General features: G+C 45.2%; 1 protein-coding gene across 1 annotated transcript in view; it reads right to left on the reverse strand.

Annotated features, from left to right (window-relative positions):
• Window positions 1-14,530, reverse strand: part of PFKM (phosphofructokinase, muscle) — a 40,829-nt gene that overhangs the window by 2,697 nt on the left and 23,602 nt on the right. Inside the window, exons 7-20 of the mRNA XM_035099484.2 lie at window positions 13,185-13,229; window positions 12,558-12,666; window positions 10,393-10,488; window positions 10,062-10,154; window positions 9,093-9,218; window positions 8,277-8,341; window positions 7,982-8,045; window positions 6,852-6,998; window positions 6,661-6,731; window positions 4,550-4,637; window positions 4,032-4,184; window positions 3,135-3,299; window positions 2,142-2,203; window positions 517-628 (exon numbers count right to left, since the gene is read on the reverse strand). Coding sequence (XP_034955375.2) covers window positions 517-628; window positions 2,142-2,203; window positions 3,135-3,299; window positions 4,032-4,184; window positions 4,550-4,637; window positions 6,661-6,731; window positions 6,852-6,998; window positions 7,982-8,045; window positions 8,277-8,341; window positions 9,093-9,218; window positions 10,062-10,154; window positions 10,393-10,488; window positions 12,558-12,666; window positions 13,185-13,229 — 1,396 coding nt within the window. The remainder of the gene's footprint in view (window positions 1-516; window positions 629-2,141; window positions 2,204-3,134; window positions 3,300-4,031; window positions 4,185-4,549; window positions 4,638-6,660; window positions 6,732-6,851; window positions 6,999-7,981; window positions 8,046-8,276; window positions 8,342-9,092; window positions 9,219-10,061; window positions 10,155-10,392; window positions 10,489-12,557; window positions 12,667-13,184; window positions 13,230-14,530) is intronic.

Consider the following 14,530-nt stretch of genomic DNA (forward strand, 5'->3'; position numbering starts at 1 on the left):
ACATAAAGCCCTCTGTCTGCTCTTCGCAGGTAAAGGGTAAAAGACATCATTTCCTACTACCCCAGTGCTGGAGAGAGGTCCTGGAAACACTCCCTTTTATTATAGAATCATAGAGTTGGAAGGGACCCAAGGGTCATCTAGTCCAACCCCCTGCCATGCAGCTAAAGCATCCACGACAGATGGCCATCTTTCTATGAAGAGTAAAAAAAGAAGTAGCATTTCCCCAGCTCTGATGCTGGTAGGGAGGCCTTTTAAGAGCACTTGGGAGACAGAATTCTCTCTCTCTCTCTCTCTCTCTCTGTGTGTGTGTGTGTGTCTGTGTCTGTGTGTTGTGTCCGTGTGTTTTCCCTTTGGAACAAAACATAAGACAGTGTGGGTGAACTGGAGGCCTCTGGGACCAGTCCTTTGGAGCTATTTCTGTCTTCAGCCCGAGTTCAACTTCTCTGCATTCGTGGAACTAATAGCAGTATTATTTGCTTGAGCAGCTGTAGCAGTATAGCCAGGCTCCAGACATACCTGCTGCATGTGTCCCAAGACGTTCTTCCTGGTGTCAAAGACGCCTTTCCCTTCCTCAGAATACAAGTTGTATATGAACTCGGTGGTATAGTTCTCATTGCACTTTTCATTCCTAGAAAGAGAGAACATACCCAGCATGGATGAGGCAGGAAGACAGGTCTACACTGATTAAGAACTAGCTTTAAAAGAAAAGAGATAGTAGAACAAAGTGCTGAGGGGGGGGGAGCCTCAGGTGGGGAACTTTTTGTACTGGTGCTGTATGGTGTCCTAGGTATGTTCCTTCACGAATGATGTCTCGTCATCATTGTTGTATGGTTAGCATTATAATAATTAAAAGGTAAAGGGACCCCTGACCATTAGGTCCAGTCGTGACCGACTCTGGGGTTGCGCGCTCATCTCGCATTATTGGCCAAGGGAGCCGGCGTACAGCTTCCAGGTCATGTGGCCAGCTTGACAAAGCCACTTCTGGCAAACCAGAGCAGCACACGGAAACGCCGTTTACCTTCCCGCTGTAGCGGTTCCTATTTATCTACTTGCATTTTGACCTGCTTTCAAACTGTTAAGTTGGCAGGAGCTGGGACCAAGCAACGGGAGCTCACCCCGTCACAGGGATTCGAACCGCCGACCTTCTGATCGGCAAGCCCTAGGCTCAGTGGTTTAACCCACAGCGCCACCTGGGTCCCCATTATAATAATTAGGCCTAAGTATATAAGGTTGGTGTTATTAAAATGGAATCATGCTGCTAAACCAGATGTTAATAATAAAGCTGCGATGGCTCCTGTTAGTGGTCATGGACTAGGGTTTACTATATGAAAGGGGTGTGCTTGTTGGGTCATTAAATGTTTTCTTCTAAATAAAGGGTTAAAAGTAAGACGAAGACATATGCTTGGATTAGAGCAACAGCTATTTCTAAGTAGGTTAGTAAGATAAGTACAATTAAAGTTATTGAGTCATCCACCCACCCTGCTCTCCTCAACTACTTTTGTATCATTGTACTATGCTAATGCCTCTTTCTTGGCTGACTGGGTGGAGAGAGGGTTTTTTGTGTGTGTGTGTGTGTAGAATTTTCTGTATTTTGTATGAATGTAGACCCAGGATTCACACCCATTGCCTTGCCCACTTTGGTCTGATTGGCTAGTGGGCCCTACAGCTTGACAGACTACATATTTCCCTTGGTCTGCACCCATTTGTACTGAAAATACATTATTGCTCCATAAGCTGCCTCTGCCCACCATAATTCTATTCTGACCATAGCCTGCTTTGTCTTCTAGTATAAGAGAATGTCAGTGTGGTCCTGGCAGTGATGGGAGACCCAGGTGCAAATTTCTCTACTTTGTAATGAAGTTCCACACCACTCTTGGGCAAATTTCTCTCAGCATAACGTACTTCAAAGGTTAAGTTGTTCCCCCTTTCAAAATGCACCATGCTGAAAAGCTGCAGAACCAATGTTGTTTTAGAACCCAGCTCAGAACAGAAAGTTATAAGCATATATGGTTAAAGCTTAAAAGAAAACTGTTTCCACCACTCCTACAATGGTATTGCCCATCTTCACTCTTTTTACCTAATGGAAACCACTTCTGAGCCTCCAATCCCCAGCTGTTTGATGGTTAAGCCTAGTAAGATACCTCAATATGAGACCTCTCTTCACAGTGGTCTTCATTTTCTCAGTCAGATGATCCACATTCATCTGTTTACCAAAGAGAGAATCATGGTTTCAGTTTCCATCTCCGAAACTACACGTGAGCACATCTCCCAGCTATCATAGCTTTTGTTGCCAAGTTCCAGTCCCCATCATCATACAGTCAAGACTTATTTTCTATAAAGGAGTATTCCTGGAAAAACTTTCCTGTGTGAAGGTGGGATATGCAAACTTTGCACTAAAGCCTGTGATATCATGTTTTGGATTGTGAATATGAAAGGAGTAAGATTAACCCACTTAATAAAGTCAAACTGCGGGCCCAAAACTATTTACATTAGTGACTTCACACAGTTGTCATCTGCACAAACAGTTGCAAAATGTTACACAGTGAGATGCTTGAGGCTCACTTTCCTCCTGAATGAGAACTATAGGTACTGCACGCATTTTTACTCTTGCCTCTGAAAACATTGGCTTTTAGAGTATGCAAGAGTAGGAATTGCCCATTCTTAAAGATTAGCCCCTATGTTTATGCATGAGTCATTGCCTTCAGAGCAAGCCTAAAGAAGTGACTCATGCAGAGATACAACACAGCCTTTTCTGTAGGCAGGCAATTCTGTTAATGAGTCTGAATTGGAAGTGATTGTAAGAGGCAATTCTGCTGTGCTCTTCTCTTGGAGGTGATTGAACACTCCAGTCACATCCAAAGCAGTTACAGTACTAGACAGAATTACCTGCTTCCAGTGAAGGCAGGACGCTAGTGCAGGAACGCTCCTCTCATTTATTCTCATGGCACACAAGCAGTCCTCTCACAGCATACTGGTGTTGCCCCAGCACACAGTTTTGCAATGACTATTCAGATATTTACAGCAGAGGCTGCTAAGGGTGGAGAGAGGAACTCAATCTATTCTAGACTATGCTGCTCTCCCAGGAGCTTTCAAAAAGGAAACAGCCCCCTCTGGCCTCTGCAAACGGTTCTCACTTCCAAGTCACGGATGGTGAAAGGATCCTCATAAATATAGGCTGCATCTGCTCCAGCAGCCAGTCCCGCCATGGTAGCCAGGTAGCCGCAATATCCTCCCATGGTCTCAATGATGAACACCCGCCTCTTGGTGCCAGCTGCAGACTGTTTGATACGGTCACAAGTCTAGGGAATTAAACAAGCAATGTGTTAAAACAAATGGCATCCTGCTCAGAAAGACAGAATGGGGCAAGTTCTCTGCAAAACGTTTTGGCATCTCTTATGTTTGCAAGTTAAAAGAAGTTACAGGCATGTAAATGTACAGCAACTGTCTCGGACTGAGTCAGACATACTGCCTCCTCTCGACTGATAACTGCCCTCCCAAGATTTCGTGGCAAAGTAGGGGTCTTCCCCATCACCCAAGATCCTCTGAGCTGAATGTGGCAGGGACCAACCTAGAACCTTTGGCAAGGAAAGCGCACAGTCTGCCAATGAGCTACAGCCCCTCTCCATTGCTTCTGAAGACAAGACACTGTCGAATACCAAATTTGACCATTGGACCATCTATTCTGGCTGGCAGCACCTATCCAGGGTTTTATCAGGCAGGCATGTCTTTTCATCAGAGATGCCTAAGGAATAACAAGCAAATTCTGCATCACGGAAAGCTGATCTCAGCAGCCTATGAAAATCCTCCAAATTTGCACAGTGTATTTATTTCTACTCCTGGAGAGCCACTGCCAGCCAGTTTCGACAGTAGTAAACTAGATGGACCAATGGTCTGACTCAGTTATAAGGCAGCTTCCTATGCTGTTGCACCACAAAACACTATGTTAGGCACCTGCCACACCCCACCCTGTGGTAAGACTTGCCCTGCGTGTACTGAAATTCATTGAGCTTGGATGCCAATGAATGCCTTACTGATGTGATGGTGTTGAGGGCTGTGTCTGCACCAATGCTGAAGTCAGAGCCAGGAACGTTGTTGGAGACGGTGGCAGGAATAACACAGAGCGGGATACAGAGCTCTTCGAACTTGGCTCGGCCTTCAATCAACTCCAGGCTGCCGGTGAAAGCCTACGGAAAGGGAAAAAGAAGAAAGCCTCCATTATTAAGATGAGGAAACTGTGGCCCTCCAGATGTTGTTGGACTGTATCTCCCATCATCCCTGACCATGCTACCCGTGGCCAATGGGAGTCCAGCAACATCTGGGCAGTTCTCCATCCCAGCCATAACAGGACTATCATCGGAGTCCACCCTGTTGGATGGAGACTGCCTCTTTCAGTCCACTGTAAATGGCTGTCATATTGTGCCTATAGGAATGTTCTGTGGGATGTGAAAACTGACATACTCATTCACCAATCTGTTAATCCTATCCACAGTGCTTTGCTTCTGTTATACATCTTGTGCTTTAAAGAGCCTAAGGCGTGCCAGAGACCTACCTCAAAGCCACCAATTATGATCAGCCCATGGATGTTAAAATTGGCGATGTTGCTGCTGATTTGCTCAAAGTACTTCTTAGGTAGAGTCCTGCCATTGAAGAAGAAGAAGAATCAGCACTCCATTTTTGTTTAATCTCTTATTCATTCTGATGGTTAACATCAAGCAAAAAAAAAAATGCAGGTATTATAAAGCAGTAATTAAAATAATGAAATCCACGCCAACAACTAAAACAGAATACAGTGGCTAATACAATTTTGATTAACGGGTCCCAGTTCAGTTAAGATTCCAAATGCCTGGCTGAATAGATGCATTTTTAAAATTTGTGCCTGAATGTTGTGAGGGAAAAGCAATGTTGTGAGGGAATGTTGTGAGGGAAAAGCAAATGCAGGGAGTTCCACAGATGAGGGCTGCCACTGAGAAGGCCCTGCCTCTTGTCACCACCATCACTACCACTGACGGGACTACCCGAGCCAATCTTAAAGCATGGGCCAGCAGGTACTAGCGAAGGCACGTCTTACATTCCTTGGGCCCTAAGTTTTATATGGCTTTGGACAAAGGTGCCAACACCTTTGGTTGGGGCCAGTGGCTAAGAGGCAGTCAGCACAGAGTTTTAAGGATCAAAATGATATAATCCCATCTTGCTGCTTCACATTACAACCTGGCAAGTGACATTCTGACTCAACTGCAGCTTTCAGACTGGGTTAGATTTAGGCAGTCCACTCCCCACTTGGAAAATGCTTTGCTGAGTGGTTCACTGAGGATGAAACGGAAGCAGAGAAATAAGTTTTCTTCACCACCATCGTCATTACCACATGGTAGACTCTTGTTCTGTCACCTATGCCCCCTCTGCCCCAGCCATCATCTGGTCAGCTTCATTGCCAGGAGCCCCTCAAAGAATTAAGAAGCCTTTCAGACTCCCTATAGATGAAGAGGCCACGTAGGAGGGATCTTGTCAACAGCCAAACTTATCTCACCTTTCCATGGCAAGGCAAGGGCTTTAACAGGAGCACCGGCCACGCCAGCTAGAAAAACACCCCCGAGAATTCAGGAATGGCTCTGATTCAATAAGTCTTTGGGGGGCAAGCGATGGGACTTTGATTTCACTCATAGAAAGTTCCAGTGTCCCATTATCCCCAGTAACACTCAGTTTTCAGACGGTTAGCCTCTGCAGCGGGACGGGCAATTCTGCTGTGCTTCAGCAAAGGATAGGATATGAGCTTTCAAATATTCCTGAGGCAGTCACAGAAGAACTTCCCAGCTTCAGGGGAGGCTGCCTGATGCATCTCTGCACGAGTCACTGCTCTTTCCAATCAGCCTCCGCTGAGTGAGGTAATTCTGTTTTGCCTCTGCATCCAGCATCATTCAAGCATCCAGTCACTACCCATCTACAAATGCAGCAGCCTCTGAGGAGGCTGCTGGATACATTCTTACACAAATCAATGCTTTGAGCTTGTCTTCTTCCATCCAGGAGTACAGTGGTACCTCTGCTTACGAATTTAATGTGTTCCGAATGCACATTCATAAGTCAAAAAAAATTGTAAGTCGAATCCCATAGGAATGCATTGGGAGAAAAAATTCGTAAGTCGAAGCAACCCTATCTAAAAATTTGTAAGTAGAAAAAATCCTATCTAAACCGCATCCAAGATGGCGGACGGAGCTCCGTTCGTAAGTAGAAACATTCGTAAGTAGAGTTATTCGTAAGTAGTGGTTCTACTGTACATTGTCTCCTGTAGAAATATGGAGAATTGTCTCCAGTGGCTCTTCCACACTCTAAAAGTTAAAAAAAAATTAGGCAGGGGTGACTAACCTGTTGCCCTCCACGTTTGTTTGTTTGTTTTGCTGAACTACAACTCCCATCATCCTTCACTAGTGACCATACTGGCTGGGAGTTGGAATCCAGGAATATCAGGAGGGCCACAAGTTAGCCACCCCTGCTTTAAGCAATAAGAGGAACATGTGTTTTCAATTTTATAACAGGAAAAAGTTTGCCTCAGCTATGTATGCCAGCTGTGTTTTTTTAAAATCATTTTATTTTTCCTTAGCAGCTGTGTTTATTTTAAACACAGAGTACATCCATCCATAGACACCTCTCCCTACTCCATCATAATACCTTTTAGTTCCAAGACTTGATCCACCTCTCCCAGTCCAGCCGCCGACTCCTCCCCATCCAATTTCTTCAATCTGGAGAGGAAGGATGGACGAAAGGGTTTCTTTAACTCAAGCAGTTCTTCCTGAGCCACTGGCAACTGTGAACTCTCTTAGAAGAGAGCATTAATCCCTCAGTTAAACAAAACGAAATACCTTTCCTTCGGCTAGGCCTTCAAACCCGTCGTGCACAGCCAACATCCTATGGCCGTGGATCAATCCAATTCTAACAGTAGACCTCACGGCTGCGTTCATGCCAGCTGCTGGCGCACCTACATTCATCACCGCCAGGTTGTAGCCACTCTGCAGAGAAAGGAAAGGATTGGGGATAAAGTCAGAAAGGGCTTTTCAAAGTGTTGGTGCTGGCCTTTAAAGCCCTAAACGGCCTCAGCCCAGTATACCTGAAGGAGCGTCTCCACCCCCATCGTTTAGCCCGGACACTGAGGTCCAGCGCCAAGGGCCTTCTGGCAGTTCCCTCACTGCAAGAAGTGAAGTTACAGGGAACCAGGCAGAGGGCCTTCTCGGTAGTGGCACCCATCCTGTGGAACGCCCTCCCATCAGATGTCTAGGAAATAAACAACTATTTGACTTTTAGAAGACATCTGAAGGCAGCCCTGTTTAGGGAGGTTTTTAATGTTGGAAGTTTTATTCTGTTTTTAATGTTCTGTTGAAAGCCACCCAGAGTGGCTGGGGAGACCCAGCCAGATGGGCATGGTAGAATTAAAATAAAATAAAATAATATTGGGTGTACTTCAAAGCACTCCCCGCTTTGGGATTTTGGGTTCCACTGAAGGAGCCGGTCACATGGAGAGAAATGCCTTCACAGAGCAGCTTTGTTGCCATTACAAGGATGGTTTATTTATAAAAATTATAATTACATATTCTCTCTCTCTGTGTGTGTGTGTGTGCGCGCGCGCGTGCATGTGTGTGCGTGTGTCTCCAAGGCAGAGTACATCACATGAGAATAAAATCAGCAGAAAAACATCAATAAAGAGACAGACTGGTTAAAAAGAAAGAAAGTTCATGTTACAAAGGCCTGTCTAAACAGTTCTCAAAAGGAGATGCAGACCTGCCTATACTGAGGCTGCCTCATAGGAGGCCAGGTCAGCCTACACTGTCTGGCAGCAGGTCTTCACAGTCTCAGACAGAGAAGGGTTTCTCTCCCATCACCTACCTAAATCCTTTTATTTAGAGATGTCAGGGATTGAACATGGGACTTGTACATACAAAGGATGCCACTGAGCTATGCTTTCTTTCCCACTGTATGCCCCTTCCCCATCCCTTACCTTTGCAGAGGGTGGGCGAATATGGGCCAAAATCTTGTAAACATTCCAGTTGTTTTGGAAACTCCTGTAGGATGAATCAAATTATTAGGAGCAAAGGAAGCAGCCTTCTACCCAGGTTCATTCACTGTCTACACTGACTGAGGTTGGCAGGAAATCCTTCCCAGCCATTCTTGCAGATGCCAAGGATTGACAGGTGCTCTGTCACTGAGCTACGGCCACTTCCCCTTCCTAAGAATAAAAAGGAAATTGCACAGTGGCCCTGGAAGGCCTTGTTCACATTGCAGCTCCACCTTACCTTCCCCTAAGTTTAAGAGCTTCATCAAACCGCCCTTCGTTCATCGCTGTTGTGACATCTTTAGTCTGTTGAAGGAAGGTGACAGTGACGAATAAGATTTCTTACCTGCCCATAAGGTCCATGGGGTGGTAACAACAATATAATACAGTGGTACCTTGGTTTTTGAATGTAAGACCGAGTTCCGAAACATTCAAAAACCGAAAACTGAAAATGGAAGCCTCAATATGGGAAACTCAAAATGGAAGCCTCAATGCAGGAAACTCAATATGGAAGCCATGTGGCATGTTCGACTTCTGATAAGTGTTTGAAAACCAAAGCATTTACTTCCGGGTTTTCGGCGTTCGAAAACTGAAACGGTTGTCAATGGAGACGTTCAAAAACCGAGGTAAAACTGTACATTTGTACCTTGGTGTCAAACAGAATCCGTTCCGGAAGTCCATTCGACTTCCAAAAATGTTCGGAAACCAAGGCGTGGCTTCCGATTGGCTGCAGGGGTTCCCTGCACTCAATCGGAAGCCACAGAAACTGCGCCAGGCATTCAGGTTCCAAAGAACGTCCGCAAATCGGAACACTCATTTCTGCGTTTGTGGTATTTGTGAGCCAAAATGTTCGAGTCGCAAGGCATTCGGGATCCAAGGTACGACTGTATACTGTTATAAAAGCAACTATTTCAAATGGAACAGAACAATATACATTCAGCAAATGAGGTGGGACCAACAAACAAAACACCTTAACTATCAAAGGCTGGGATAAAGAGGCGCATTTTCTTGTCCCGCTCCCCCAACATAAACACACATGCCAGCAAACAGTACTTACTACTTGGACACACTCCATGAGAGGAAGACGGACAGCTTGGTTACCAGAGAGGCTGACAACACATGCTGGTGTATCAGGAGTTCCCTCTAGTAGTGCCATGACAGCTTCCACACCCATCCTGCTTCCCTGCAAGATGGAGAACAGAAAAATGATTTTTTAAAAAGGGTGATTTTTTTTGTATTTCTGCAAACACCTGAGCATGCCAATACTTCCCTCTTGTTTTACAGCAGCCTAATTTTGGCGCCAATCCAGCCAACACTTGCCACCTGTTCACTATTAGAGGGAGTGATAAGTAATTTGTAATTATGTTATTGCTAATCACCTCCTGTTGTGTGAACAGTCAACGAGTGTTCTTATTGTGTGTAGTCAAACTTTGCCTAAAAATGCGACAGACTGCATTTCGTGGCCTTTTGTCTTCATAGATTACAGTGTGACAAAATGGGCTCTAGTCCAAGAAAGCTCATACCTCAACTAGTCTGTCACAAGACCCTTTGCTCTTCTATAGAAGTGTAACATTCCCCACCTGCAAGCAATTAATTCCAGAGAAGTTGACAACCTAGAGCAGGCATCCCCAAACTTCGGCCCTCCAGATGTTTTGGACTACAATTCCCATCATCCCTGACCACTGGTCCTGTTAGCTAGGGATCATGGGAGTTGTTGGCCAAAACATCTGGAGGGCCGCAGTTTGGGGATGCCTGACCTAGACGCAGCGGGACTGCATCAAGTGTGGGAAATCTTGGGGCCGCCAGGTGTTGCTGAACTGCAGCTCCCATCAGCCCCAGCAAGCAGGGCCAACGGCCAGGGATTATGGGAATTGCAGCTCAGCAACATCTGGAGGCTCAAAGGTTCCCCACACCTGGACTACACCTTTAGAAATTTCTCCTCCTGCCTCTGACTCCAAATTGCAATATTGTTTACAGGCATGTCATCTATACGAAGCATCAGAAACAAAACTGTATTGCTTTTTACCAGGATGCGATCAAAGGCAGAGGGGGTCCCACCACGCTGCACATGTCCAAGGATGGTGACTCTAGTGTCATAGCCCAGGCGTTTCACAACCAGCTGCAGAGAGAAGAGAGGTGCATAAAAATGACACTATCCCTTCAAAGTTAAGAATGTTCACTGGACAACAGAGGGAGACTCTTTGAGTCGTTTGGTTGTACAAACCCGCCCTTTTTAACTGTGCAGGACAATAAACCAGGCATTCTGCCTCCCAGCGAGTATTTCAGCTCAATCTCAATGTTAGGGCAAAGGACACTGACACAGATGCTTCAAGCAGAAACAGGATTGCATCACCCACACTTTTAATGTCTTCTGAGGTGATCGGCTTGCCGTGCTTATCAATTGCTCCTTCAGCCACAATAATTATGTTCAGCCTTGAGCCTCGGGTTCTTGTCTGTGGAGAAGAAGAAGAAGAAGAAGAAGAAGAAGAAGAAGAAGAAGAAGAAGAAGAAGAAGAAGAAGAAGAAGAAGAAGAGGAGGAGGAGGAGGAGGAGGAGGAAGAGGAGAGAGAGAGAGAGAGAGAGAGAGAGAGAGAGAGAGAGAGAGAGAGAGAGAGAGAGAGAGAGAGAGAGATCCACTTCAAACCATGTTCCAGTCCTGGTTTGGAGACAGAAACTGCCTTGGTCAGTCAAGAAAGGCTGCCAGGAACCCAACCCTCTTGGACCTCTCGACAGCTTTCAGTGCCATCAATTGTGGTACTCTTCTCTGTTCAGTTGCTGCTGCCATATTCCCCCAATTCCTTAATCAAGGCTGGAGACAGTTTTGTGCAGCCTAGAGAGGGCCTGACTGTGAAACTCAGGCTACCCTAGGTTTGTCTAGCTCAGGCATCCCCAAACTTCGGCCCTCCAGATGTTTTGGACTACAATTCCCATCTTCCCCGACCACTGGTCCTGTTAGCTAGGGATCATGGGAGTTGTAGGCCAAAACATCTGGAGGGCCGCAGTTTGGGGGTGCCTGGTCTAGCTTCTCCAGCTCACCAGGCCCTTGAGGTGACTTGGGATACGTGAGGGTATCCCATTGTTTTGGTGCAGATTTCTTTCACTGACTCCAAATACTTCAACTGTTTTGCATTTTTAAACATTCTCCAGCCAGTACAGTACACAGCATCAACACATTACAGTGTACGTATTGCTGCCATTTTGGAAGTGTTTATTTTTTGTATGCTGAAACACGTGGTTTAGTGTGTAGCTGAATTCCCTTTTCCACCCCACTGTGAATTTTTGGATTTTGATCTCCCTTACATGCATTCTCAGGGTGGTGCATGGTTGAGCCGCACAAAAGATCCCCCCCAAGCATGTGTGTCATGTGTTAAGTGCACACATACAAGTCCCTTGTAACAAAAGCTGCTCTAAGGATATGTGTTGAGCTCACCAATGGATGCAAATAATACACTAGTTTAGTGATACCGGTAGCTGGTGCCTGCTGGGATTGGTAAGGCAGAAAGGCAAACAGTAGGTGAAGCCGATGAAAGGTAAGCCACCCCACACTGGTTCTATGAGGGCAGGAAGGTGGAGGCAGTTTGAGTTTGGTGGGGCAGTGTCCTATTTTTTTTAGATATTTTTTTTATATTAATTTTCAATTACAGTCCAATAATAGCCCCATTACTAATACCAAACACTCAGATAACAAATTATATAATTTAGGTGGCCTGCCACATGCTACAATTGATGGTTTGATGATTTTCTTTATTTCTGCATTCCAAAAATCTTATTAATTTCAATTACACTCCAGTCAAGATAACAATCCCTTATACAACTGCAATGTTAACAACTTCCATTCGTATTGACACATGAAATGATTTATGAAACTACAACTGAGGGCTCAAACTATATCCTTATTCTTCCTGTTTGTGGCAATTATTCTGTCCGTGATGTTTCTTCCTGTCCTTGTAAAATGTTATGTCTATCTTCTCCTGGTTTGTTGCTGTTCTCCATCATGCCTTAGGCAGAGCTAATATCCCATTGTTGTTTCAGAAATTCTCCATTGATCTGTCCCGTCCTTTGTTGTTTTGCAACTTAAACAGCAGCTGCAAAAATCACACCTAAAGCTTCCATGGCAGATTCCTGATGATTCTGACTAAGCATCAGGGAGAACTTTCTGACAGCAGGAGCTGTTTGACAGTGGAATGGTCTCCCTCAGGAGGTTGTGGACTCTCCTTCCTTGGAGGTTTTTAAGCAGAGGTTGGATGGTCACCTCTCATGGATATTTTAGCTGAGATTCCTGCATTGCAGGGGGTTGGACCGGATGATACTTGGGAGTCCCATCCAACTCTATGATTCTATGATTCTACTGAGCCAATATGTTAAGAAACAAATAATGAAGGGCCACATATTGGTGGATGTGTTAACAGAGGCTGTAATCATAAGCATAATTCCAACTGAACACTGTGGGATTTATGTCTGAGAAAACCTTAAGGACTAGGCAGTTAGCCCTCTGATTTGGATACTTGTATATTTTGGTTACCTCAGTTAGCCTCCTGCACAAGTGATCTTCCCAGTCGTCCTCTGGTGGAGATTCTGGAATGAAAACCCAGTCTGCACCACTTGCCAAGGCTGTTACAAGGGCTAGGTAACTAGAGGAAGAGATAAAAGCCGAACAATGAGCCATTATTGATTTGGTGCAAGATTTTAACCTAGCAAGAGTGCTTGAAAAACCCAAGCAGGGAAGGTGCTTTCTTAAAGGTTACTTAGGTCTGATTGGAGACGGATTCATATCATCCTCTCTCTGGGGAGACCCAGACTGCACTCAGACTGGAGAAATTTGATCTTTCTGAATTCCAGCACCAACTGGATCCACACTTCCTGGGCTAGTGTGTGGATCAGAATGTAATTATCCTTCAGAATTCAGGCATAGGCAACCTCCGGCCCTCCAGATGTTTTGGACTACAATTCCCATCATCTCTGGCCACTGGTCCTGTTAGCTAGGGATCATGGGAGGTTGTAGGCCAAAACATCTGGAGGGCCGAAGGTTACCTATGCCTGCTTCAGATCGTTCACTTCATTGATTTTTGTGCTGCCGTTCTAAAAAAATAATGATCAAAATGCATTTTAAAACGTGACATTTGAGAGAAATAAGAATAGAAATTCCTACCCGCAGTGACGACCCATGACCTCCAGCACAAATGTCCTCTGGTGACTGCAAGGCAAAACAAATAATAAAGCATTGTGAGTATTTTTTTTAAAAAAAAGAAATGTTTTAAACATTCCAGAAAAGATTTGAGTTTTGTATGTAGGGGAAAATTAGGGATAGCTTCAGCTTGTGCCGTTTGCTCATCATTCCACATCTTGGCACCAGGTTTCTTACTGCTAATGGTTATCTTTTTTGTTCTTGTTTTCAATTTTTTAAAATACTACTATCCACACAGATTCTCACATAATTAGAAAGACAAGGGATTGCACAGGCTCTTCTCAGAAAAAAAAAAAGAGTTCCAGGTCACTTCAACTGTTGCCAAGAAGGTCCTCAAAATACCTCATTAAAACATGCACAAGTAGTGGCGAAGCATATACAGTACTGGTACTACCGCAACTCGGATTGGGCACAAGGGACACGCCCCCCCAAGGGGGTGGGGCCAGGGCCGGATTTAGGTTTGATGAGGCCCTAAGCTACTGAAGGCAATGGGGCCCTTTATATGTCCAGCTGTCCTTTGTCAACAACAAATTGTCACTGGTTTTTGTGTTGAATATATGCTATATGGTAATCTATGAACCTAATAGGTATCTAAAGCCATTTGCACATAACAAATAGGAGCCTACATAACACAAAACACTGTTGCTGTATGTAGGTTTTATTTTATTTGTTTTTTTATCATATTTTGGAAATGTACGTCCAGTTCCCCCCCCCTTTAAAATTTTTTGGGGCTCCCAAGAGAGTGGGGCCCTAAGCTATAGCTTGTTTAGTTTATACATAAATCTGGCACTGGGTGAGGCATAGAGGGAGCCTGCTGCGCCCAGGGCCAGGTGTGACCCTGGAGTGGAGCTGTGGTCAAACAAGGGAAAGCTGCTTGGCAGCATCCTTGCATGGCACCGCCCAGCCAAGATTGCCGCCGAGACTCTTTTCTCCATCCCTGGTTCAGGCTTGACCTGGGAGTGGAGCTACGGCTGTGTTGGGTCGTCATGTGAGGAAACTGTTTCTGCAGCTCCCTCGTGCACCGGAGCCCGGCTCTGATAAGGGGAAGCCTGTTGTGGGGGTGCCTGGTTGCAAAAATATGCCTGGGGCCACAGATCCCCCCCCCATGCTACACCACTGTGCACAAGGTTTACCTTGAAGATCCTTATATTTTCTTGTTCTCTCTCTCTCTCTCTCTCTCTCTCTCTCTCTCTCTCTCTCTCTCTCTCTCTCTCTCACACACACACACACACACACACCACACCCTTATCTAAGATACCGGTATATATATATTTTAAAATTCTACAACAGAGAGTAGGCATATTGAGCCA

Source organism: Zootoca vivipara, chromosome 2, assembly GCF_963506605.1.
Source record: "Zootoca vivipara chromosome 2, rZooViv1.1, whole genome shotgun sequence".
Taxonomy (NCBI): Eukaryota; Metazoa; Chordata; class Lepidosauria; order Squamata; family Lacertidae; genus Zootoca; species Zootoca vivipara.